General features: G+C 45.5%; 2 protein-coding genes across 4 annotated transcripts in view; one reads left to right on the top strand and one right to left on the bottom strand.

Moving 5' to 3' along the window:
- The window catches only part of LOC120918943 (UPF0462 protein C4orf33 homolog), a 75917-nt gene extending 75030 nt beyond the window's left edge, over nucleotides 1–887 (bottom strand). For both annotated transcript variants that reach the window (XM_040330856.1, XM_040330863.1), the window contains exon 1: nucleotides 806–887. The gene's annotated coding sequence lies outside the window, so the exon portion shown is untranslated. The remainder of the gene's footprint in view (nucleotides 1–805) is intronic.
- A 322-nt stretch (nucleotides 888–1209) lies between these two features.
- SCLT1 (sodium channel and clathrin linker 1) overlaps nucleotides 1210–26685 on the top strand; it is a 274496-nt gene continuing 249020 nt past the window's right edge. The window contains exons 1-2 of one of the 2 annotated variants that reach the window (XM_040330836.1): nucleotides 1210–1346; nucleotides 25590–25660. In XM_040330836.1, the coding sequence (XP_040186770.1) occupies nucleotides 1225–1346; nucleotides 25590–25660 (193 nt within the window). In that variant the 5' untranslated portion in view covers nucleotides 1210–1224. Of the gene's footprint in view, nucleotides 1347–6849; nucleotides 7061–25589; nucleotides 25661–26685 lie in introns of those variants that run through there. The other variant, XM_040330841.1, reaches the window with a different exon arrangement.

Raw genomic sequence — 26685 nt, 5'->3', positions numbered from 1 at the left:
CCAGCGGACTGTTTTAAAACAAGTCCAGGAATATTTGTCCGCTGGGAAAAGGCCCGGCGGGCAAATGTTTGCTGGAATTCGGCCCGCTCGCGCCCACACACGACCAAACATGTCTGCTGAAACTGGCCCGCGGACCAGTTTCAGCATACAAGTTTGGTCGTGTGTACGGGGCCTTATAAAGCCTTTCCTGCTGAGGTAAGGATCATCCATAGGAGCTACATTACAATGTTCATATTCTGATCATGTTTCCTTTATTATTTGAAGAAAATCTTGACTTCGAACCACATGGAAACGCCACATCCTAGATTTAACTTTAACCACTTCAGCCCGGACCATTTGGCTGGCAAATGACCGGGCCACTTTTTGCGATTCAGCGCTGCGTCGCTTTAACTGACAATTGCGCGGTCGTGCGATGTGGCTCCAAAAACAAAATTGACGTCTTTTTTCCCCCACAAATAGAGCTTTCTTTGGGTGGTATTTGATCATCTATGCGGTTTGATCAAATGAAACTAAGTGCCGTTTCTTCCCTAGCCTGTGCCGTTAATGGCGGCTTCCAAGTGCATGCAGTGACCAGAGCCGGGAGCACGCAAGGCACCCAGTGCGCAAGAGTCGGAAGTACATAATACACCAAGTGCAGGCATCAGGGGTACATAACGCACAGAACACAGGTGTATATAATGCACAAAGTGCAGGGTGAAGGAGTAGATAACACCCTAGTGCAGGAGTCAGAAGTATACAATATAGAACAGGGTATATAGAGGGTTTAGCCTGAGCGGGTGAGAATGTGAAGACAGGCATTACTCACTGTATTATTTCCCCAGCCTGGCTCATGTAAGGCAAGGTACCGTGTTTGCCTCTCTGGTAATATCCGGGTACCTTAGTCACAAGATCCCTTTCAATGTCCCCTCCCGCCCTCATACTTCCCCCGCCCCGCACAGCAGGCAATACATCACCATTGGAATTTGGGGAGGTGAGACATTGACAGGCACTGTGCCGTACAACTACAGTGAGAGCGTGACCTGTCTGGAAACAAGCGCCTCATAAAATAACGACCCTTATCTGCCACTACCGCCCATACATATAACACATTCAGCACCCAGGGAAAGTCCTATACACAACCAATATCCGCACCCGGCCAATCACAGCTCTCTTGTGGCAGAGAGGCAGACACATTCAGACTTGTTCAGTCATTGGCGGGTTTGAAAGAGCCGTTTTTACTGGTTGATGCGAAGCAGGAAGTGTATGGTTACCATAGAAGCCGCATTCATCTTCCGGTGTCAGTTTCCTGTCGGTTACACGGCGACAACACAGCAAAGAGACAGTTTGACAGACATTACAGATGATAGGTAGTATGCCATTTATTCTGTTCGTTTATAACCGTGTGCACATTGCTATATACAGTGATATACTTCCCGTGTGTTCTGTCTTCTCACATAACCTGTAGGCTTGTGACTGACATCTATCCAGTGTGACACCTCAGGCTGCACTCTTTATGAATGGACCATGAAATACACAGTGCTGTGTGGGGGAAATACTTTGCTGTTTGTTGATATATCTTTCAGTAATTAGCCCCTTAGTGATTGCCAGGGATGAGAGAATTGGTATTGTGCCATCTCCATGATCTCAGGTACTAAGATTTACACCCAGTATACAAGTCGTGGTACGGTGCAGAGTCCATATATACAGAATATAAACAGATACTAAGATTTACTCCCAGTATACAAGTCATGGCACTGTGCAGAGTCCATATATACAGAATATAAACAGATACTGAGATTTACTCCCAGTATACAAGTCATGGTACTGTGCAGAGTCCATATATACAGAATATAATCAGATACTAAGATTTACTCCCAGTATACAAGTCATGGTACTGTGCAGAGTCCATATATACAGAATATAAACAGATACTAAGATTTACACCTAGTATACAAGTCATGGTACTGTGCAGAGTCCATATATACAGAATATAAACAGATACTGAGATTTACTCCCAGTATACAAGTCATGGTACGGTGCAGAGTCCATATATACAGAATATAAACAGATACTAAGATTTACACCCTGTATACAAGGCGTGGTACTGTGCAGAGTCCATATATACAGAATATAAACAGATACTGAGATTTACACCCAGTATACAAGTCATGGTACTGTGCAGAGTCCATATATACCGAATATAATCAGATACTAAGATTTACACCCAGTATACAAGTCATGGTACTGTGCAGAGTCCATATATACAGAATATAATCAGATACTAAGATTTACTCCCAGTATACAAGTCATGGTACTGTGCAGAGTCCGTATATACAGAATATAAACAGATACTGAGATTTACACCCAGTATACAAGTCATGGTACTGTGCAGAGTCCATATAAACAGATACTGAGGTTTACACCTAGTATACAAGTCATTGTACTGTGCAGAGTCCATATATACAGAATATAAACAGATACTGAGATTTACTCCCAGTATACAAGTCATGGTACTGTGCAGAGTCCGTATATACAGAATATAAACAGATACTGAGATTTACACCCAGTATACAAGTCATGATACTGTGCAGAGTCCGTATATACAGAATATAAACAGGTACTGAGATTTACACCCAGTATACAAGTCGTGGTACTGTGCAGAGTCCATATATACAGAATATAAACAGATACTAAGATTTACACCCAGTATACAAGTCATTGTACTGTGCAGAGTCCATATATACAGAATATTAACAGATACTGAGATTTACACCCAGTATACAAGTCATGATACTGTGCAGAGTCCATATATACAGAATATAAACAGATACTAAGATTTACACCCAGTATACAAGTCATTGTACTGTGCAGAGTCCATATATACAGAATATAAACAGATACTAAGATTTACACCCAGTATACAAGTCGTGGTACTGTGCAGAGTCCATATATACAGAATATAAACAGATACTAAGATTTACACCCAGTATACAAGTCATGGTACTGTGCAGAGTCCATATATACAGAATATTAACAGATACTAAGATTTACACCCAGTATACAAGTCATGGTACTGTGCAGAGTCCATATAAACAGATACTGAGATTTACACCCAGGGCCAGATTCAGATAGGTCAGCGGATCTTTAGATCCGCGTAACCTATCTGATTTACGTTACGCCGCCGCAATTTTGTGAGGCAAGTGCTGTATTCAGAAAGCACTTACCTCAAAACTTGCGGCGGCGTATCGTAAATCCCCCGGCGGACTTCAAATTCCGCGGCTAGGGGGAGTGTAGTATTTAAATCAGGCGCGTCCCCGCGCCGATTTAAATGCGCATGCGCCGTCCACAAATTTTCCCGGCACGCATTGCTCCCAATGACGTCGCTAGGACGTCATTGGTTTCGGCGTGAGCGTAAATTACGTCCATCCGTATCCGCGAACGACTTACGCAAACGACGTAAACATTCAAAACTCGGCACGGGAACGGCGCCCATACTTAACATAGGATACGCCTCACATAGCAGGGGTAAGTATACGCCGGAAAAAGCTGAACGCAAGCGACATAAAAAAAAAGGGGCGGGCGTTCGTTTCTGAATCGGTGTAAATGCTCATTAGCATATTCAACGCGTAAAAGACACGGAAGCGCCACCTAGCGGCCGGCCTGGAATTGCAGCCTAAGATCCGACGGTGTAACACAGTTACACCTGGCGAATCTTAGGCATATCTATGCGTAACTGATTCTCTGAATCAGGCGCATAGATACGACCGGCCGGCCTTAGAGATACGACGGCGTATCAGGAGATACGCCGTCGTATCTCCTATCTGAATCCGGACCCCAGTATACAAGTCATGGTACTGTGCAGAGTCCATATACACTCACTGGCCCCTTTATTAGGTACACCTTGCTAGTAGCGGGTTGGACCCCGTTTGCCTTCAGAACGACCTTTATTCTTCGTGGCATAGATTCAACAAGGTGTTGGAAACATTCCTCAGAGATTTTGGTCCATATTGACATGATAGCATCACGCAGTTGCTGCAGATTTGTTGTCTGCACATCCATGATGCAAATCTCCCGTCCCACCACATCCCAAAGTTGCTCTATTTGATTGAGGTCTGGTGACTGTGGAGGCCATTGGAGTACAGTGAGCTCATTGTCATGTTCAAGCAACCAGTGGTGAGATGATTTGACCTTTGTGACATGGTGCATTATCCTGCTGGAAGGAGCCATCAGAAGATGGGGACACTAGAGTCATAAAGGGATGGACATGGTCAGCAACAATACTCAGGTAGGCTGTGGCATTTAAACAATGCTCAATTGGTACTAAGAGGCCCAAAGTGTGCCAAGAAAATATCCCCCACTCTATTACACCACAACCAGCCTGTGCCATTGATACAAGGCAGGATGGATCCATGCTTTCATGTTGTTTTCGCCAAATTCTGACCCTACTATTTGAATGTCACAGCTGAAATCGAGACTCATCAGACCAGGCAAAGTTTTTCCAATCTTCTATGGTCCAATTTTAGTGAGCCTGTGTGAATTGTAGCCTCAGTTTCCTGTTCTTAGTCGACAGTAGTAGCCCCCGGTGTGGTCTTCTGCTGCTGTAGCCCATCTGCTTCAAGATTCGATGTGTAGTACATTTAGAGATGGTATTCTGCATACCTTGATTGTAACAAGAGGTTATTTGAGTTACTGTTGCCTTTCTGTCATCTTGAACAAGTCTGCCCATTCTCCTCTGACCTCTGACATCAACAAGGCATTTTCCTCCACAGGACCACCGCTCACTGGATATTTTCTATTTTTCTGACTATTTTCTGTAAACCTTAGAGATGGTTGTGTGTGAAAATCCCAGGAGATCAATAGTTTTTGAAATATTTAGACCAGCCCACCTGGCACCAACAATCATGCCACGTTCAAAGCCACTTAAGTCAATTTTCTTCCCCCATTCTGACGCTCGGTTTGAACTTCAGCAAGTTGTCTTCACCACGTCTAGATGCCTAATTGCATTGAGTTTCTGCTATGTGATTGGCTGATTAGAAATTTATGTTACCAAGCAATTGGACAGGTGTACCTAATAAAGTGGCCGATGAGGCTCGGTTCGCACCTAAACCTGCAGCGGATCGCACAGGAACGCTGTGCGTCTTTGTTCTCTGTTCAGGGACTAATCGGGGCCACATTTTTGCCTGAAGCAGCGTTTCTATGCAGTACGCTCCATAGAGAGCCAGTCATATTCTCCTGCTATGTGAAGTGGATGCGGAGAAAAGCGCCTCCAATTCACATAGGTGTGAACCTGGCCTAAATGTATAACTAAAGACAGTTTTGGATAGAGTGGAGAGGGATTAAAACACCTGTCCATTTTTATTGCTGTCTGTGCCCCAGTTAAAGCGGGAGTTCACCCAAAAAACAATTTTTAACATTAGATTCAGGCTCATTTTGTGAAGGGGAATCGCTCTCTAAAACGATAAGTACTGCTTCGATTTAAAAAAAAAAACACCCGATTCCCCTTGACAAAATGAGCCTCCATCTAATGTTAAAAATTGAGTTTTTGGGTGAACCTCCACTTTAAAGAGATGTTCCGCCCCAAAAAAATTAAGAAAAAATTAGCAGCTGCACATACTGCAGCTGCTGGCTTTTAATAAATGGACACTTACCTATCCTGGAGTCCAGCGATGTTGGCACCCGCAGCTGATGTTTCCATCAGCTGTCTGGTGCTGCCGCCGCCATTGCGGGTAAGGGAACCCGGCAGTGTAGCCTTTCCACTTCACGCCGGGAACACTGCTGCGAATGCGCGATACCCCGGTCCTCTCTCCTATTGGCCCCGTGGCAGAGGGAGGAGGAGGGAGCCCTGCGGTGACGAAGGAGCCTCGCGGAAGTGGGAAAGGATACCTGTCAAAGAAAGGTATCCTGTCCCCCCTCCCCCGAATGGTACCAATTCTGTCATCGGGGGGGGGGGGGGGGGAGGAATCGGATGAGCGGATGTTCCACTTTAGGGTGGAACTCCGCTTTGAGGAGATTCCCCCCCCCCCTCCTCTATTTCTCCTGTTTACCATTATCATTGAAAGTGAAAGTAAAAGAAAAATCCCAAATTTTGGCTTGTCCCCAGAAAAATAATAGAAGGGGAATCTTCCAATGGAGACACAAGTTCTGGGGGCCCCCCAAGCAATTCCCCTAATTTGTAGGGATTTCTTCTCACTTCCTGTTTGGCTATGGGAGAGGATGTGAAGGGAAATCTCCGCACACAGATGGGGGGGAAAAAAATATCTGACAGGGGTCCCTTGCTCTGTCCAGGGAATGGGAAAAAATAAAGGTACGGGTATACAGGTATTTGCACCCACTTCCGGGCATAGACTCCCGTGGGAGTCACGCGCCCCCCCCCTGCTGTCTTCTGGGAAACACACAGGTCCCAGAAGACAGTGTAGACGCGCAACGCTTCACTTCCTGATTCCCTCACCGTGGATGGCGGCGTGGGCAGCCGAGAGAAGAGCGATTGCTCCGCTTCAGCTGCCGACATCGCAGGCACCCTGGACAGGTAAGTGTCCATTTATTAAAAGTCAGCAGCTGCAGTATTTGTAGCTGCTGGCTTTTAATTTAATTTATTTTTTCTAGGCGGACCTCCGCTTTAACACTTTCTGACCTCGTTAATTGGAATTTAAGAATTAAAATGCTGCAACTTATTTATTTTTATTTATATTGCAGATTTCGGTAGAATCAGCAATAACGGCTTCCTACCATGTAGTGCCCTTTAACCACTTTAGCATTGATATTTATATATAGTTCTATTACTGCATTGGAACAGGTATTTTATGACCTACCATGACAGTAATATTGGAATTTTATTTCATGGACACCTTTGGAACTTCCGTGGCATTGATCTTGGAATTTATGAAAGCCTGGGGTATTAATGCTTTATGGACCTTCTGGGGCTTTAATTATGAGTATGGGTAGCTGAAGTAGTAATAATAGTGTTATCCACTTTTAGGAGTCACTGAGGCATCGGTAGAGTGCATTAGGTTCCTAGCCAATATAGCGCTGGTGTTTGAAGGAAGCCGCTGAGAACTCTCAGAACATTGATGAGCAGCTGCAGGTAGGAGCAGAGGAAAGCCCCTCATCCCACTTGTCATAAATATAGGAAACCATGATACGAATAATAGAACTTTTTAGAAATCACAGCATCTTACAGCAAGTGGTCAGTGGCAGAATTATTGTTCCTGCTATGAATTCTGGCTTGACTAATTTGACAGATTGCTTCAATACATGGTAATACTAATCATTTAGACAACCGCTGATGTCAACTTATAGACTACTGTTCACTCAAACCAGACTGTTAACACTAAAGCTGGCCATGCATTATACAATCTGATTGTATAGATTCCTTTATCTTTACCAACACTATTTAACCACTTCATTACTGGGCACTTAAACCCCCTTCGTGCCCAGACCAATTTTCAGCTTTTAGCGCTGACGCATTTTGAATGACAATTGCGCGGTCATACAATGCTGTACCCAAATTATATTTTTAGCATTTTTTTCCCACAAATAGAGATATTACTGTATAAATGTGACTGGCCGGGAAGGGGTTAACACTAGGGGGTGAGGAAGGGGTTAAATGTATTCCCTGGGTGTGTTCTAACTGTGTGTGGAGGGGGACTGACTGGGGGAGGTGACCGGTGCTGTATCCCTATGTACAAGGGACACGGCATTGGTCTCCTCTCTCCCTGACAGGACGTGGAGCTCTGTGTTTACACACGGAGCTCCGCGTCCCTGCTGTCACCGCCGATCGCGGGTAGCTGGCGGACATCGCGGCCGCCAGGCATGCGCATCGGCTTCCTAGCGATGCGCCGGGCACAGTGTAAATATGTAAATAACAGGACGTCCACTCATTATTTTGTGCTGAAAATGCCCCCCTCGGCTTATACTCGAGTCACCTTTTTGCGCCTGATCTCCCGGACTTTGGGGACCCAGTACCGGCTGGCCGTAGGTTCCCTAGACTCCAAACTTGGCACACATGTAGCCCCACGTTTCCTACAAGTGTGCAAAGTTTGTTGGCTGGGGAGCACCAATTTTTCAAAGCCGGGCACCCCTTCCATAGACTCCCATGTTAAACGGTAATTTCTCTGGTGACTTTGGGGACCCGGTTAACGGCCGGTCGTAGGTCCCCTGGACCTGGAACTTGGCACAGATATTTCTCCTCTATAAGTGTGCAAAGTTTGTTGTCTGGGGGACCTACGGCTGGGGAGCACTGATTTTTCAAACCCGGGCACCCTTTCCATAGACTCCCATGTTAAAAGTCAGTCTGGCATGGGCACAGTGAGGCATGGACACAGTGAGGCATGCACATGCACACAGTGAGGCAAAAGTGAGGCACAGTGAGGCATGCACATGCACACAGTGAGGCAAAAGTGAGGCACAGTGAGGCATGCACATGGACACAGTGAGGCATGCAAATGGACACCCTAGGCTTATACTCGAGTCAATACATTTTCCCATTTTTTTGTGGTAAAATTAGGTGCCTCGGCTTATATTCGGGTCGGCTTATACTTGAGTATATATACGGTAGTTTGAGGTAGATCTCAAGGAGATTGTATCCTCAGCTTAACCACTTGACCTCTGGAAGATTTACCCCCCCCCCTCTTTCATGACTAGGCCATTTTTTGCGATACAGTACTGCGTTACTTTTTTTTTTTTTTTGGTAATTCTTTTATTTTGTTTGTGTACCCAGAGTTGTATAATACAAACCAAGCAGGGAAAATAATAAAGGGGTACATAGATAACCAACATGCATAATATGGACTGCTCAGCTATAATAAGCATAATACAGTACAACAATAGCAAAACAGATTGCAGCCATCAGAGCTTAGAGATCAAACAAACTTTAAATTGGTTATCAGCCATCAGAACTACTGACTTAGCTAGAGGCAACAAATACCACCTCTATGTAAAAGTAATAAAGTCTTGGGGTCACTTGGGGGGCCCCATGGGCCTGCACTGTGTTACTACGCTGTACCCAAACAAACTTGATGTTCTTTTTTCCCACAAATAAAGCTTTCTTTTGGTGGTATTTGATCACCTCTGCGGTTTTTATTTTTTTGCAATTAGAAATAAATATAGAACGAAAATTTTGAAAAACAAACAATATTTTTTACTATAAAACACATCCAATCAAAAAATTGGAAATAATCGAATTTCTTCATCAATTTGGGCCAATATGTATTCTGCTACATAGTTTTGGTAAACAAAAACACAATAAGCGTATATTGATTGGTTTGTGCCAAAGTTCTAGTTAACCACTTCAATACCAGGCACTTGCACCCCCTTCCTGCCCAAGCCAATTTTCAGCTTTCAGGCGCTGCTGCTGTTTGTTTAAATGACAATTGCGCGGGCATGCTACACTGTACCTGTCAGGGAACTCCTGTGAGACGTTTTGCACACAGACATGCGCAAGCGCATAGCCTTTGCCATAGAATGGCACACACGCGCGCATGCGCGCAAGAGCTCGCCATTGCGGGCACGCATGCGCACAGACGGGAGCACGCGCGCACGAGCCTAATCCCGTTTGGCGCCAGACAGCCTATTCAAAGGAAGTCTGGGCTCTTGTGCTTTGCTGACTAATCCTCAGCTGTGTTCCTGAATCCTGCTCTGATCCTGTGTGTCCTCCCAGTATTTAGACCCGGCTTGCTCTTGACCTTGGCTCTGTGTTCTGTTCCTGTACTGATGCCCATCTCTGACCCGGCTCCGTTCCTGACTCTAGCTCTATCTATGACTTGGTACCTCACTGCCCGCCTGCTGACGAACCTGGCTATCCCTGAGACCTTGCTCCTGTCTATGTTCCTGGTTGCTGTTAACTCTCGGTTACCTGCCTGGCTGTTATCTGTTCTAGCTCAGCTCACCACAGTCTACTCCAGGCCGATGAACCCTGCCAAGCTGTTCTCCCGGGACCTCCTGCTCCAGGCACTCATGTCCCTCTTGTCCTTTGGCTTCCTGTGTCTCACCTTCAGCGGAGCCAGGACAGGAGATATAAGAGAGGCCGACCTCATCAAATCAGTCTCCCATCCGATCCCTGACAGTACCCAAACAGAATTTTTATCATTTTGTTCCCACAAATAGAGATTTCTTTTGGTGGTATTTGATCACCTCTGCGGTTTTTATTTTTTGCTAAACAAATAAAAAAAGACCAAAAAGTTGGGGAAAAAAAAAGTTTTTCTTTTTGTTTCTGTTATAACATTTTGTAAATAAGTATGTTTTCTCCTTCACTGATGAGGTGGCACTGACATGCAGCACTGATGAGCATTGATAGGCGGCACTGAAAGGCTGCACTGATGGGTACTTATGAGTGGCACTGATGGGCACTGATAGGTGGCACCGATGGGCATTTATACGTGGCACTGATATACGGCACTGATAGATGGCATTGGCAGCTGCCTGGGCACTAATTGGCATTCCCTGGTAGTCTAGGGTGGCATACCTGGTGGTCCAATGTGGTGGCTTTCCCTGGTGGTCCATTGCTGGTGGTCCTGGGTGGGCATCCGAGGGGGGGCTGCGCTGATAAACAATCAGCACAGACCCCCTCTGTCAGGAGAGCAGCCAATCGGCTCTCCTCGCGTCTCAGACGCGAGTAGAGGAAAAGCCGATCAACGCCTCTTCCTGTTTACATTGTGATCAGCTATGATTGGGCACGACTGATCATGTGGTAAAGAGCCTCCGTCTGAGGCTCTTTACCAAGATCGGTATAGCGGTGTGTCAGACTGACACACCGCACCACTGATCACCGCGATGCGCGCCCCCACAGACGCGTGGTGGCTATTATCCGCTGGACGTTAACTGAACCACTGTGCGGCCGTCATTCTGCTATAGGCTGGGCGGGAAGTGGTTAAAGTTATATACTAGTTATGTACTTCTTGCCAATGTATGGTAAATCTGTATTGAGATTTATTTTTCAATAAACCGTTTGTAAACAAAACGTTATATACTAGTAATATAGCAGTGATTCGTGACTTTTATAACAGGACTGTGATATTGCGGCGAACAGTCTTACACTAACTGGCAATTTTGTCATTCTTTGGGACCAGTGACACTAATACAATGATCAGTGCTAAAAAATACGAACTGTCACTGTACCAATGACACTGGGAGGGAAGGTGTTAACCTCGGGCGATCAAAGGGTTAAATGTGTGCCTGACTTGTGCTTTACTACTGTGGGGGAGGCGCTTGTACTAGGCGAAAGCATGGATCTGTGCCCCTGCTTAGCAGAGACACAGGATCCATGCCTTCTGAAGTGACAGAACGTCAATCTGCCTTTTACATAAGCAGACCACCGTTCTGCTTGTGTACCAAAGCATTGGCAGGTGACCGCCAATCAGCTTCCACTGTGTCTAATCACAGTGGGAGCAGGCCACTAGCATTGCACGTGAGCACCCAAGACATGGGAGTGCAGGATCGTGTACTAGGTACAGAGCCTCATCGCCGTATATATACAGTATACGGTCGGCAAGCGGTTAAAACCCTGCGACCTCTAATTTTTTTTTTTTTTTTGTTCAGCCTGCTGGATTGAGTGAAAAAAAAAATCAATGTGTGCACCAGGCTTAAGGGTTGCTATATACAGTACATTCTGACCATACAGGCTTTATATAATCAAACATAGATTCACCAAAATGTAATATAAGGACCTACCTAACCTATCCAATCAGGAAGGCCCTTGCACGACAAAATGGTTTGTAGAGCTAACAGAGATTCTACAGTCGGATTATAATATGTGTGGTGAGCTTAAAGGTGAAGTCCCATGGGCAACAAATACCTCCTATGATCTCTATGCCTCCCCACCCCCCATCCAGAAACTCTGCATTTCAGGTATTTATTCAGGGGCGTATTCCTGGGTATGCCCCTGTATGCAAGTACCAATCGGAACAAGACAGGCTCTGTATTTTTTTGGCCTGTCATTGATTTCGACTGGCTGCTGGCAGCAGGCTGTACCCTACTCCTGTGTCTTTTGGATGTTTTTTTTTTTTTTTCTTTTACGCTGTATGGGCCAAATCGCCAATATGTATGAGGCCTAGGAAATTCCTAATGAATTTCTATGGTATCGGTGACTCTTTAAAGCAGTGGTCTCCAAACTGTAGCACAGGGGCCGGTTGTGGCCCTATGCTTGCTTTTATCCAGCCCTTGGGGCACAGTTTCTTCCAATGACAACATTAACCAGTAGCCGACCAGCCGTCGCAGTTATACGGCGGCAGGTCGGCTCGGCTGCGCAAGATCACGTAGCTATACGTCATCTCGCATTTCAGCCAATAGGGGCGTGCGCGCCGCCGGAGACGCACGTGCCCCCCGGTCGCCCCTGGTGCCGACACGCGTGCCCGGCGGGCGCGATTGCTCGTTACAGAGCAAGAATCGACAGCTGTGTGTGTAAACACACAGCTCCCGGTCCTGTCAGGGGAGAAATGACAGGTCGTCTGTTCATACAATGTATGAACAGCGATCAGTCATTTCCCCTAGTCAGTCCCCTCCCCCCTTCAGTTAGAACACACCCAGGGAACATAATTCACCCCTTCCACGCCCCCTAGTGTTAACCCCTTCCCTGCCAGTGGCATTTTTATAGTAATCAATGCATTTTTATAGCACTGATCGCTATAAAAATACCAATGGTCCCAAAAATGTGTCAAAAGTGTCCGCCATAAGGTCGCAGTACCGATAAAAATCGCTGATCGCCGCCATTACTAATAAAAATAAAATATTACTAAAAATGCCATAAAACTATCCCCTATTTTGTAGACGCTATAATTTTTGCGCAAACCAATCAATAAACGCTTATTGTGATAATTTTTTTTTTTTTTTTTTTACGAACAATATGTAGAAGAATACGTATCGGCCTAAACTGAGGAAAAACATTTTTTTTTATATATTTTTGGGGATATTTATTACAGCAAAAAGTAAAAAATATTCATTATTTTTAAAAATTGTCGCTCTATTTTTGTTTATAGCGCAAAAAAATAAAAACCACAGAGGTGATCAAATACCACCAAAAGAAATCTCTATTTGTGGGGGAAAAAGGACGCCACGTTACTGCCGTTACACAAGCTGATGGGTAGCGGTAATCTGATATAACACCGGGCCAGGGGCGCAGCTGCTGTGGTTTCCCAAGACAAATATGCAGATGTTCCGTCAGATTCGGTAACGGAAGTGACGTTCCGTCAGAACGCGGCAACGCCCATCTTGGTAAACCCAGCACTCGAACTCTGTAAGCCTGCAGCCAGAAGGCGGCAGCAGACATCTTGTTACACCCAGTCCATATAGGAAAATACAGTATTTTAAAATCCGTGAGACTATTTGAATGTTGAATTTGAAAAGCAGCAGCAAGCCTGCTGATCTGACAGGTTTCCTAATCTGTCAGAACACCGCTGCTTTTAAAATTCAACATCAAAACGGTCTCACGGATTTAAAGATACTGGCCCGGATTCACAGACAGCTTACGCCGACGTATCTATTGATACGCCGCGTAAGTTCTAGGATGCACCGTCGTATCAATGCGCCGTATTCAGGAAACAAGATACACCTGAATTTTGGCTTAATATGACCGACGTAAGTCTCCTATGCCGTCGTATCTTGGGTGCATATTTACGCTGGCCGCTAGGGGGGCTTTCGTTGATTTACGCGTCGAATATGTAAATGACCTAGATATGCCGATTCACGAACGTACTTGCGCCCGTCGCAGTAAGCTACGCTGTTTACGTAAGGCGTATGTCTGGCGTAAGTTTACCCCTCATAAAGCAGGGGTAAGTCATGTTAGGGTATGGACGTCGGAACAGCCGTCGGATTTTACGTCGTTTGCGCAAGTCGTACATGAATGGGGCTGGGCGTAAGTTACGTTCACGTTGTACGCATTGAGCCGTCGTATCTTAGGGAGTATATGCGACGTGATTCTGAGCATGCGCCGTACGATCGGCCATTAATTTACATGGGGTCACGGTTAATTTCAATACATCACGCCCACTACCTGCCTACTTTGAATTACGCGGGCTTACGCCGGCCCATTTACGTTACGCCGGCGTAAATATGGGAGCAAGTGCTTTGTGAATACTCAGCTTGCCTCTCAATGTTACATCGGCGTAGCGCATATGTGATGAGCTACGCCGGCACATAGATACGCCGATGTACCTGAATCTGGGCCACTGTTTTTTTTACTATATAAGCTCAGTTCACTGCTAAAATAAGTCTGAAATTCAAGACTTGGCTGGGTGGGTGTAACAAGATGTCCACTGCAACCGACTGACTGCATGCCTACTGTGGGCGAGTGTGGGGTGTACCAAGATGGCTGTCACATGACATTAAAAAAAGTATCAGTTAGCGGTGAGTACTTGGGGGGGGGGGGGGGGTATCGGTACTTGTAATTGGTCTTAAAAAAGTGTTATCCGTGCAACCCTAGTTGTTAGGCAGATTAAAACATGCTAAACGCATCAAAAATGGACTATGTGCACTTCTGCATGTCTACTGAACCAAAAACACACCGTGTTGTGTCCGAAAAAGTCCCCGACCCTTTACAAAAACGCTGCAGCACTTGGAAAAATGCATACATGTGAACGTGTCTCATGAAACTATTAAACCATTTAGAAAAATGCACAAAAAATAACACATAGGTGTGATCCACACCTTAGAGAGATCGCTGGTCAGGTTTATTCCGCTGTTACATTTGTTTCTTTAAAAGCCTTGGTGAGAGAAGACATGTGTGGGATAACATAAGCTGTTTTCGATTTAATTAGCAGTATAGCCATCCTATGACTACAAATGTCAAGCGGGAAATGTGTCAGAATGTTTTTTCTTAAACAAATTGCTCTATAAAGATGACGTCAGTAAAAGTTTTAGTGAGTAGCAGAGCATGTGCGTGCCACATCGTTTCCTATAGCATTGGGCTGAGTAATGTAAAATTATCATATAAGATATTATGTCACACTGATATTGGTGTTCATTTTTTTATACAGTATTCTAATATTTATATGGTTCTTTTTTATAAAGTGCATTAAAACTGTATCGATGAACGACTCCTATTTACCCCCCTTTGGTCTGTTAAAGTGATAGTAAAGGAGTTGTAAAGGAAAACTTTTTTTTTTTCCTAAAATTTTATGTCTGCAAGTTAGGCTGGGTTCACACTACGGTTTTCCCGTCCGTCAGCCGCATACGATTTCAGTATTGAAAACGTACGGGCACGGACGGGAAAACGTATAGATAGACAATGCATTGCAAATCGTATGCACTCAGATGCATCCGGGTGCGTACGATTTGCTGGCAAAACGTTTTTTAAACGTGCGCAAAACCGTGTTTAACCACGGTTTTGCGGTCGTTTTTAAAACAGTATGGCAACTGCATACGTTTTCCTTTAACATTAATGTCAATGGAAAACGCACATATGTGCGGTTCCATACGTTCCCGTCCGTTTCAGCCGCATACGGTTTTTCATATAAATCGTATGCGGCTGACGGACGGGAAAACCGTAGTGTGAACCCAGCCGTAGACAGACAGAATAGTGTAATGATTCTGTTAAAAAACGAGTAAATACCTATTAAATTCCTTCATCTATATCACCTCCGGCGTTCTAGTTTCTGTTCTCTCATTCAATTCCTGGTTTGCGGTGCTCGTTCATGTAAGAACTACATTTCCCAGTATGCTTTCCTGCACGTCCTGTAATTCACACCTCCTTGAAGTCTCTAATATGTAGAGAGCGTCCTGCCGCACAGATGTAGTTCCCAGGAGGGGGCGAGGACGTCACTGACCACCGCAGTAAAGCCTCCCTTCACGGTGGTCAGTAAAATCAGACAAGCAGGAAGTGAACAGAACAGAGAAGAAATAGAGCAACTTCTGAGCAAAAACGAACAATAAAGAAGTGAAAAGAGGAATGTCTGCAGGTAAAGGATGCCTAATATGAAAAACATTTTTTTTCCTTTACAACCCCTTTAAAGTCTCTTGATTTATTTTTTGTGTTTGTTTAAAAATAACAAACAAGTTATTCTTACATTCTCTGTGCAGTGTTTTTGCACAGAGCAGCCCTGATCCTTCTCCTCTCGGGTCCCCCGCCTGCACTCCTGGCTCCTCATTCCTGCCAAGTTCGATCACAAACATGAAGCTGTAGCTCAGCCCGCCCCATCTCTCTCCTCATTGGCTCACTGACTTTGATTGACAGCAGCACGAGCCAATGGCAGCCTATGAGGAGGGAGAATCCCAGACAGCCGAAGGAATATCGCTGGATCATGATGGGGTTCATGTAAGTATTAGGGGGGCTGCACACAGACGATTTTTTTTATCTCAATGCATAGAATGCATTAGGATTTAAAAATTAAAAAACGTTCTGCCTTTTAAAACCCCTTTAAATAACATTGAAAGTGTTTTGTTATATCTGTTCAATAAGTGCAAATACCCGCTGATCCTGCCAGAAATCCTGAGAGCTTTTAACATCTTGTGCTCTCTGTCTCATCTGACTGTTATGAACTGGCATTTTCTGCCAGATCTCTGTGAAGTACAGAACACCCCCCTATGTAATAGCGAAGGAGGGAGAAGGTGTTCTGTAGTCCTGCCCAAGGCTGCTAACACTGCACCTCAATAGATACAATACGGCGAGTGTTGTCACCCTAGGACACAAATTGGGTTGCCATAATATATAAAGATTGAAATCAGAAAATGTTGTGCTAATGTCTCCAAAAAACAAAGGAAAAGTGACCAAATAACACTTTAAATGCAATAAAAAAAATGTATTGGACTTGATTGATATGTTATTTGGTGACTTTTCCTTTGTCGTTATGGAGACATTGGTTGCAACATTTTTGATTTTATGTTTTATACTATTTATATCACGTGGTATGTTGTAGCTGTGTATTAGATATTTAAAAATGTTTTTACCATAGCGCGGTACACATTTGTTACTTAACATATATAACGATTGGAAAGTTGTACCGTTTTTCTTGGATTTATACGCTTTAAAGTGGTTGTAAGCCCTCGGGGACAAGTTACACCTACAGGTAAGCCTAGATTAAGGCTTACCTGTAGGTGCTTGCACGATTTGCAGTTTCCCTGAGCGACGCCTTCTGCTGCGCATGCACCTTCTTGAAAGGGCACGCTGTGCCGTTTCAAGCCGGGGTCATGCCGTTGACGTCACGTGACTCTGGCCAGTCACAGAGCCGGAGTTCGCAGCCCACGGAAGAAGAGGGGTGAACTTGGACTCTCGCTGCCATGGAGGAAGACAGCGACATTGCGGGCTTCTCCTGCAGGTAAGTGTCACATAATGGGCTACTATGTAATGCATAGTAGCCCATTATGCTTTACCTTTGCAGGGAGACATAGAGGAAGTAAACCCCATCAGGGTTTACTTCCTCTTTAATTCCACTGATAGAGTAAGTATGTAGAGAGGAGTCAATTGATCTCCTAACAATTAATCAGGGCAACTATATCAGGGTCCTACATGGGGAAAACATTATGTCATACATTTAGGCTCTTTAAGGTGTCAGTGCCCTAGTACACAGCTTTACAACTCATGGAGCCCCTCTGAGCCTAACCCCAAGCCTCCTTTCAGGGTACATGAGAGTAACAATGCCCATCATCCCAACATTCCACAGTGAAGTACTGTCCAGAAGCCAGGATAGTGCTAGGTGGGGGGTTTATATTCTCCAACCATGGGATCATTGGTAGATGCATGGTGGATTTGTGTAGCCGGGGATTGGGGAGGGTGGCAGTTCAAACGCTCAATCTTCACACACATATTGAGACACTATAATGAGAGAGAGAGAAAGAAGATAAATAAATATATATAATCGTCTGAAACTTCTCAGGCCCACCTTCCATGTTTAGAGGTAAGTGTATGCTCTCACTTTATTGCATATATTCTTCACTGATGAGTTTGTTTATGGAGAGGTAATGTCAGTTTTTTTTTCTGTCATGGGGTAGAGGTGGGGACTGTGTCAACTTCTATTTGCAGGCAATCGTTTTTCTGGCAAAAAGAGCATAAATGCATAAATCTGATGAACTGATTTCCATAAATACTTGGAACTAGTTTGTTTAGAATTCCAGCACTGCATACTTGTGAAGAGCATACATTTGGGGACTAGGAGGTATTCACTATATATTCAATTACTCTGAAAAAGTACTGACTGGGCAGTCTACAAATTCTGAAATGTACAGTGTTTTCAATGTTTTAGCTACGCATGTAAAGGAGAAAAGACTGATTTTGTTTGCTATAAAGAAGATATAGGGCCAAAGCTCTTCTGGCCATACTTCTATGGATCACAGGAGTGTGCTAAGTTCTGACTCTCTGCGATCCATAGTCAGCAAAGCTAAAGTCTGCTGTCAGCTGACATTGGGGAGTAGGTCTAGCCTCTGCAGGAATCCCAACAATAATGTTGGGATCCATCCAGATGCCTGACTGGCAGCTGGCTCAGCCTTTCAGCGCGTCACTGAGAATTAAAGCCAGCTGCCCTCACCCTCTCTACAGCTGGCGCACCAATGAGTGCTGGAGGGATAGAGCAGAGAGCAGTCAGTGACTGACAGTTACTGCTTTTGTGCCCTGAGCAGACCCGAGAACTGAGCGATCAGTGTTCTTTGATTGCTCAGTTCTTGGTGTAGAGCCAGCAGGGCACAGCTGCAGCATCCGATCAATTCTGCAGCCACCCAGGTGAGTATGAATGTTTATTTTTCTGTATTCCCATACTTCTCTTTTAATTAGATACATGCTTTGGAGTACTGCACAGTGACTGTAGATTACATCTTCTTATAAAGCAAATCTATGGGGTTGATTTACTAAAACTGGAGAGTGCAACATTTAGTGCAGCTTTTGCATAGAAACCAATTGGCTTTCAGTTTTGTTTTGGTTTTCAAACATTAAAGTGGTATTTTAGTCCGAAAATGTAGGTGGTTGTAAACTTTAGACATGAAAAATGAACAAAGCATATCCCTCTATAGCAGTGAACTCCAAACTGCGGCCCGAGGGCCGGATGCGGCCCTTTGCTTGCCTTTATCCGGCACTGATACAAGACACTATGCTGCCATCTGACACTGACAGTGAAGCACCATTTCTCCCACTAACACCACTAATAGGACACTATTCCTCCCTATGATACCAATGATGGGGCACTATTCCTCAATTCAGAACACTAAGTGCAATTTCTGTCTGCTGCTTCTTTCCTCTACTATCTGTATAAGTCACTTCTTACAAGTTTTCCTTACACCAAAAGAAAAATGGTGAGGGGTGGGAAGCACCAGCAGATTAGCAGCCTCAGTTCTGTTCCTGTGTGCTGTGTGAAAGGGGGTGTGTCCCTTCCCTCCAATCAGCTCTCCTTACTGATGTAACTTCAGCTCTCTGTCCCCTGCTTTTCAGAGCTAAAAGATCCTTTGTAAATTCTGCACTTTGAATGGATGTAGGTGAAAGACGGGTGTAGATGGACAGGTACAACTTATTTAGGAGGATGTGTTTCATCTCTGTGAATCGCCTGAGGCCAGTCATTTCATTGGGTATATGTAAGGGTTTACAACCATTTTAATTTCTGCTAGATCATGCCAGGCTGGTCCCTTTTTCTGGTAAAACATTCAATATATGTGTCTATACCATTGTTTTTCAACTCAAGTCCTCAAGGCGTCCCAACAGGTCGTGTTTTCAGGATTTCCCTCAGATGAAACGGATGTGGTAATTACTAAAGCAGTGAAACTGATCAAATCACCTGTGCAAAATAATGGAAAGCCAGAAAACATGGCCTGTTGGGGGGGCCCCTTGAGGACTGGAGTTGAGAAACACTGGTCTATACTGTTTAAAATCCAGTAATACACTGTTTCACTCTGCTCTGCACAGGCTCAGTTGCTCTCTATTTTTAGGCTCTGGAATTTGTAGAGGCAGATCTGCCTTTAAGCGAAATTAAAACCTCCTATCCTTTACAGCAGGGGTCTCAAACTAGTGGCCCTCCAGCTGTGGCAAAACTACAAGTCCCATGAGGCATTGCAAGGCTGACAGTTACAAGCATGACCCCAGAGGCAGAGTCATGTTTGAAACCCCTGCTTTACAGCCAAGAAAGCTGCTTCTGTTTGATCTGCAACTGCCATGGTGCTGCACATGTGATGACATCAGTGATTTGATGGTTTGGCTAAGGACACAAGCAAATGTGACAGTTGGCATTCCCGTAATGTAACTGTTTTTTTAAACTGTTAAATTAATGGGTTTAGTTCCGCTTTATGATTTACTGCTGTTCAGGGGCTGTTTCAGAAAAATGTCCGCCTCCAGTAAGAAGATACAGATTCTATGCTGGAGGCAATTTACAGCACACACTCATTTTGGTAGCAGAATTATTATTGTGGAATGTATGTTCCTTGTTAAAGAAGGAGCTGTGTGAATGAACACTGCAGTGTCCGGGAGCTGTAAAGCATAGCAGCAATCAATAAACACAATTTATAAAACAAATGCCCACTAGAGCCAGGAATGGGGTAGGGTATAGCTGTAAATATGGCTGCTGACTGGGAGAGCAAAGAGAAATGTATATGTGGTTTCTGTGCTGTTGGGGCTGTATATATGGCTGCTGTTGGTGGTTTATATATAAGGCTGGTTTTGTGTGTGGAAAGGGTGATGGTGTGGTTGGGGTTTGCAACCTGTATACATAGTCACTTTTGTCAGTGAGAACAGCTAGCTTCTACATTTTGAAAGGTTCGTCCAGGCCTGGTGTAGGCTTTGGGCTCCCACTAGTTTGCTCTCATCTGATTCTGAATCTTCGAACACTGCTCTGCAATATGTGTATTGACATTCCCTAAGGCCCCATGCACACGAGACGCTGCTAAACTCGAGTTCAGAGGCATTTGGGCATTTTTTTCAACTGTCCCTGAACACATTTAATGTTATCCTATGTCTCCATGCACACAATCACGTTTGTTGGCGTTTCAAAGCAGTTGGGTTTAGGGCCGTTTTTCCAAACCCAAAATTTTGGGTTCAGAAGCATGCAGCTTTTGCGTTTTAGACGCAAATCGCGGCAAAACGCGGTACCGGCGTTTTGCCGCGATTTCGTCTATAGGCGTTTTTAAAGGTGACCTATTTTTTTACATTAGAAATCTCAAAAATGATGGCAAATGATGAAAAAACATAAAAAAAACAAAAAATGTAATTGCTTGTATTGCATTGTGGACAATCCACAACTTGTGGCAGGTGACGTGGCCAGTGGACAATCCACAACTTGTGGCAGGTGACATGGCCAGATGACGTGGCAAGTGGACAACCCACAACTTGTGGTAGGTGACGTGGCCAGGTGATGTGGCAGGTGACGTGGCCAGGTCACGTGGCCAGTGGACAATCCACAACTTGTGGCAGGTAACATGGCCAGGTGACGTGGCAAGTGTACAATCCACAACTTGTGGTAGGTGACGTGGCCAGGTGACGTGGCAGGTGATGTGGCCAGGTGACGTGGCAGGTGACGTAGCCAAGTGACATGGCAAGTGGACAATCCACAACTTGTGGCAGGTAACGTGGCCAGGTGACATGGCAGGTGACGTGGCTTGGTGACGTGGCCAGTGGACAATCCACAACTTGTGGCAGGTGACGTGGCCAGTTGACGTGGCAGGTGACGTGGCCAGTGGACAATCCACAACTTGTGGCAGGTGACGTGGCCAGGTGACATGGCAAGTGGACAATCCACAACTTGCGGCAGGTGACGTGGCCAGGTGACGTGGCCAGTGGACAATCCACAACTTGTGGCAGGTGGGGTGGCCAGGTGACATGGCAGATGACGTGGCAAGTGGACAATACACAACTTGAAGCAGGTGACGTGGCCAGGTGACGTGGCAGATGACGTGGCAAGTGGACAATTCACAACTTGGCAAGTGACGTGGCCAGTTGATGTGGCAGGTGACGTGGCCAGTGGACAATCCACAACTTGTGGCAGGTGACGTGGCCAGGTGATGTGGCAGGTGATGTGGCCAGGTGACATGGCAGGTGACGTGGCCAGGTGACGTGGCCAGTGGACAATCCACAACTTGTGGCAGGCTACGTGGCCAGGTGACGTGGCCAGTGGACAATCCACAACTTGTGGCAGGTGACGTGGCCAGTTGAAGTGGCAGGTGACGTGGCCAGTGGACAATCCACAACTTGTGGCAGGTGACGTGGCCAGGTGATGTGGCAGGTGACGTGGCCAGGTGACATGGCAAGTGGACAATCCACAACTTGCGGCAGGTGACGTGGCCAGGTGAAGTGGCCAGTGGACAATCCACAACTTGTGGCAGGTGGGGTGGCCAGGTGACATGGCAGATGACGTGGCAATTAGACAATACACAACTTGAGGCAGGTGACGTGGCAAGTGGACAATCCACAACTTGTGGTAGGTGACGTGGCCAGGTGATGTGGCAGGTGACGTGGCCAGGCGACGTGGCCAGTGGACAATCCACAACTTGTGGCCAGGTGACGTGGCAGGTGACGTGGCCAGTGGACAATCCACAACTTGTGGCAGGTGGGGTGGCCAGGTGACATGGCAGATGACGTGGCAAGTGGACAATACACAACTTGAGGCAGGTGACGTGGCCAGGTGATGTGGCAGGTGACGTGGCCAGGTGACGTGGCCAGTGGACAATCCACAACTTGTGGCAGGTGACGTGGCTAGTTGACGTGGCAGGTGGCGTGGCCAGTGGACAATCCACAACTTGTGGCAGGTGACGTGGCCAGGTGACGTGGCCAGGTGACGTGGCCAGTGGACAATCCACAGCTTGTGGCAGGTGGCGTGGCCAGGTGACGTGGCAAGTGGACAATTCACAACTTGGCAGGTGACGTGGCCAGTTGATGTGGCAGGTGACGTGGCCAGTGGACAATCCACAACTTGTGGCAGGTGACGTGGCCAGGTGACGTGGCAGGTGACGTGGCCAGGTGACATGGCAAGTGGACAATCCACAACTTGTGGCAGGTGACGTGGCCAGGTGACATGGCAGGTGACGTGGCCAGTGGACAATCCACAACTTGTGGCAGGTGACGTGGCCAGGTGACGTGGCAGGTGACATAGCCAGGTGACGTGGCCAGTGGACAATCCACAACTTGTGGCAGGCGGCGTGGCCAGGTGACGTGGCAAGTGGACAATTCACAACTTGGCAGGTGACGTGGCCAGTTGATGTGGCAGGTGACGTGGCCAGTGGACAATCCACAAACTTGTGGCAGGTGACGTGGCCAGTTGACGTGGCAGGTGGCGTGGCCAGTGGACAATCCACAACTTGTGGCAGGTGACGTGGCCAGGTGACGTGGCAGGTGACATAGCCAGGTGACGTGGCCAGTGGACAATCCACAACTTGTGGCAGGTGGCGTGGCCAGGTGATGTGGCAAGTGGACAATTCACAACTTGGCAGGTGACGTGGCCAGTTGATGTGGCAGGTGACGTGGCCTGTGGACAATCCACAACTTGTGGCAGGTGACGTGGCCAGGTGACGTGGCAGGTGATGTGGCAGGTGATGTGGCCAGGTGACGTGGCAGGTGACATGGCCAGGTGACGTGGCAAGTGACACGCTAAATACACGTACACTGCTGCTCTCTCAGCTGCTCTGGTCTCACAAAATAGCTGAAATGGTTAAATAATATTGTTTTTTGAGCTTAGGGAGGGTCTTATGATGTTTCTTAACCAAATTCTTATAAACGCAAACGCGGTAAAACGCCGCGAAATTCGCGGCAAAAACGGGCGTTTTAAACGCCGGTTTTTGCGTTTGAAAACTTGTGTTTAGATGAGTTTGCATTTGCTTCTCGTGTGCATGGGGCCTAAAGAGGTTTACTGCGTGGGTGTTCATAGGGAGCTGTTCGGAGGTGTTCATACGGAGGTGATCATACGGAGCTGCATATTTACAGTATACAGTGATGGTGATAGTATGGCGGCCCTAGAGGTATGTGTAATCCTCAGGGGTTGACAAATTTGCTTGGAATCTAGGAGCCAGCTTAAAAAGTTAGGAGCCAGAAAACGCACCCCGTCCCGACGAGCTTGCGCGCAGAAGCGAACACATACGTGAGCAGTGCCCGCATATGTAAACGGTGTTCAAACCACACATGTGAGGTATCGCTGCGATTGGTAGAGCGAGAGCAATAATTCTAGCCCTAGACCTCCTCTGCAACTCAAAACATGCAACCTGTAGATTTTTTTAAACGTCACCTATGGAGATTTTAAAGGGTAAAAGTTTGTCGGCATTCCACGAGCGGATGCAATTTTGACGCGTGACATGTTGGGTATCAATTTACTTGGCGTAACATTATCTTTCATAATATTACAAAAAATGGGGATAACTTTACTGTTGTCTTATTTTTTAATTAAAAAAAGTGTAATTTTTTCCCGAAAAAGTGCGATTGTAAGACTGCTGCGCAAATACGGCGTGACAGAAAGTATTGCAACGATCGCCATTTTATTCTCTAGGGTGTTAGGATAAAAAATATATATAATGTTTGGGGGGTTCTAATTAGAGGGAAGAAGATGGCAGTGAAAATAGTGAAAAATTACATTAGAATTGCTGTTTAACTTGTAATGCTTAACTTGTAATACCAACGGCCACCACCAGATGGCGCCAGCTCACATCTGGTGGTAATAACGTGTAATACCAACGGCTCACCACCAGATGGCACCAGCTCACAAAAAAAATAATATTTTTTTGTTTTTTGCCCACCTTCCAAGCCAAGTCGCCAGGACACTATTTCTAGTCACCATGGCGACCTGGCGCCCGGGATTTGTCGACCCCTGATACAGGGTTACACTGCTCACCCCCACCTGTCAGTTTTTGTTGCTGTCTGTGCCCCTGTTAGGGTGATTCACCCTTTCTATTTGTCCTGTTTACCCTTACCATCGAAAATTAAAGTAAAAAAGTTTGGATTGACACCGGAATGGTTATAGAGGAGAAATCTTCCAATGGGGACACTAGTTTTGGTGACACCCCAGGATTCCCTCACTTTAGAAAGATTTCCTCTTGCTTCCTGTTTTGCCATAGGGGAAGTAAATGAAGGGAAATGAAAAAAAAAAAAAAATGAAAAAAAAAATCACTTCAGTTACACCTTAAAGTGGTTCTATAGCCTGAAGGTTTATTACCTTCATGCATTCTATGCAATCTCTACATTGGCTGAGACAGCAGCGGGAGCCATTGGCTCCGGCTGTTGTCAATCACAGCTAGTGGGGAGGGAGAGGGTACAGTGCCTTGCCCTGTTCTTTGTGTCTTATGGACACACAGAGCAGTGCTTAGGAGCAAGCACATGAGTGACCCCATAGCAAGCCACTTGCTATGGGGACATTTATGGAAGAGGAGGAGCCAGGAGCGTCAGCAGGGGACCTGAGAAGAGGAGGATTGGGGCCACTCGGTGCAAAACCATTACACAGAGCAGCTAAGTATTAAAAAACATGTTAATTACCTTTTTAATATCAACATTGCTTTAATGCTGAGAGCATGCCACAGCCAACCTGAATCTTAAAGTAGAAAGCAAGGTGTTAATGTATTCATCCCTTGCTAACGGTATATAAAAAAACATGTTGTAAGCTATTTATTTGTAATCAATCTTGGAACATTTTTCAAATCATCAATTATGTAATGACCAGCCATTTAACTCATTGAATGACTGCATTATTAATAATTACAATAATGAAATTTTGTCTCACCTCTATTATTTATTGATTTATCAGGTCCGCATTGCTGCAGCTAAAAATACGGTCCAAAATGGCAGCTGTAGAAACAGAGTTTCTTCGAGATCAAGGTAAGAAATTCATGGCAACTGTATTCAGTTATTGATTTTTCCACTTATAGAGAGAATGACTATATACCTGTAAGCACGAAATAATAGTTTCTGTGTTTAATAAAGTATACATCTAGTCATAAAATTAAGTCCAGCTGAATCGCTTCAGGCTGGCCCCTTTTGCATGTAAGCAGCTGTCAGTGATAGGGCAGTCTAGTGCTGCAAGAGCAAGTGGTAAAGTAATCATATGTGTTCATACTGCAGTCAATTGTTATGTTTTTGTATGTATTTATGTTTAACACTTCTGCCTCTAGAGTGTCTCCAACACCATTTTGGAGGAGCCCTGTGTTCTGATAGGCTGCACGAGATCTCGAGAGATTTGGGCGACCATCTTTGGGTGGTTTCTTTTTAATAATAAAGGTCAGGCAAGTTTTTAGGCAGAACACGTGTGGATGTAGATAGGGACAGAGACCCTGCTTGTGAGGGAGAGAGAGGAGAAGCCAGGGAGAGTGTTCCGGCCTGTGAGGGATAGTTCAGGGGTCCTACGGAGTCCTGCAGTGGTAACCTTGGTCTGATGAAAGACTCCCAGCTGCTACGGGTAACGTGTTTCCAGCCTCTTCCAATACACATTGTGTGCTGGGGTATATAATGTACCATTAAGTGGGAAGTGCCTGTGATACTCAGAAATCCACATCGCTTAGAACAACAGTATCTGTACTGCATATCTGTGCCTCCATACCTGGAGAGGAACCATTTGCCATTTGATTGTAAAGACTGTTACTACTACCGCCTCTCGGTAATGAAAGTTACCTTGTTCAAAGAACTTTACGTGTGTCTCCCTCAGTGAATTGCCGCACCCCTCACCCCGCTTACATGCAGGTATAGCATATATGTAAAACATTAAAAAAATGAGTGCCTATACTGTTTAAAATCCAGTTGTATGCTGTCTCACCCTGCTCTGCACATGCTCAGTTGCTCTTTATTTTTAGACACTGTACTGAATTTGTAGAGGCCGATCTTCCGACAGCCCAAAGATTTACTGCTGT

Source organism: Rana temporaria, chromosome 1, assembly GCF_905171775.1.
Source record: "Rana temporaria chromosome 1, aRanTem1.1, whole genome shotgun sequence".
Taxonomy (NCBI): domain Eukaryota; kingdom Metazoa; phylum Chordata; class Amphibia; order Anura; family Ranidae; genus Rana; species Rana temporaria.
The sequence above is the reverse complement of the archived record's forward strand: the minus strand, read 5'-3'. Positions and strand labels throughout refer to the sequence as shown.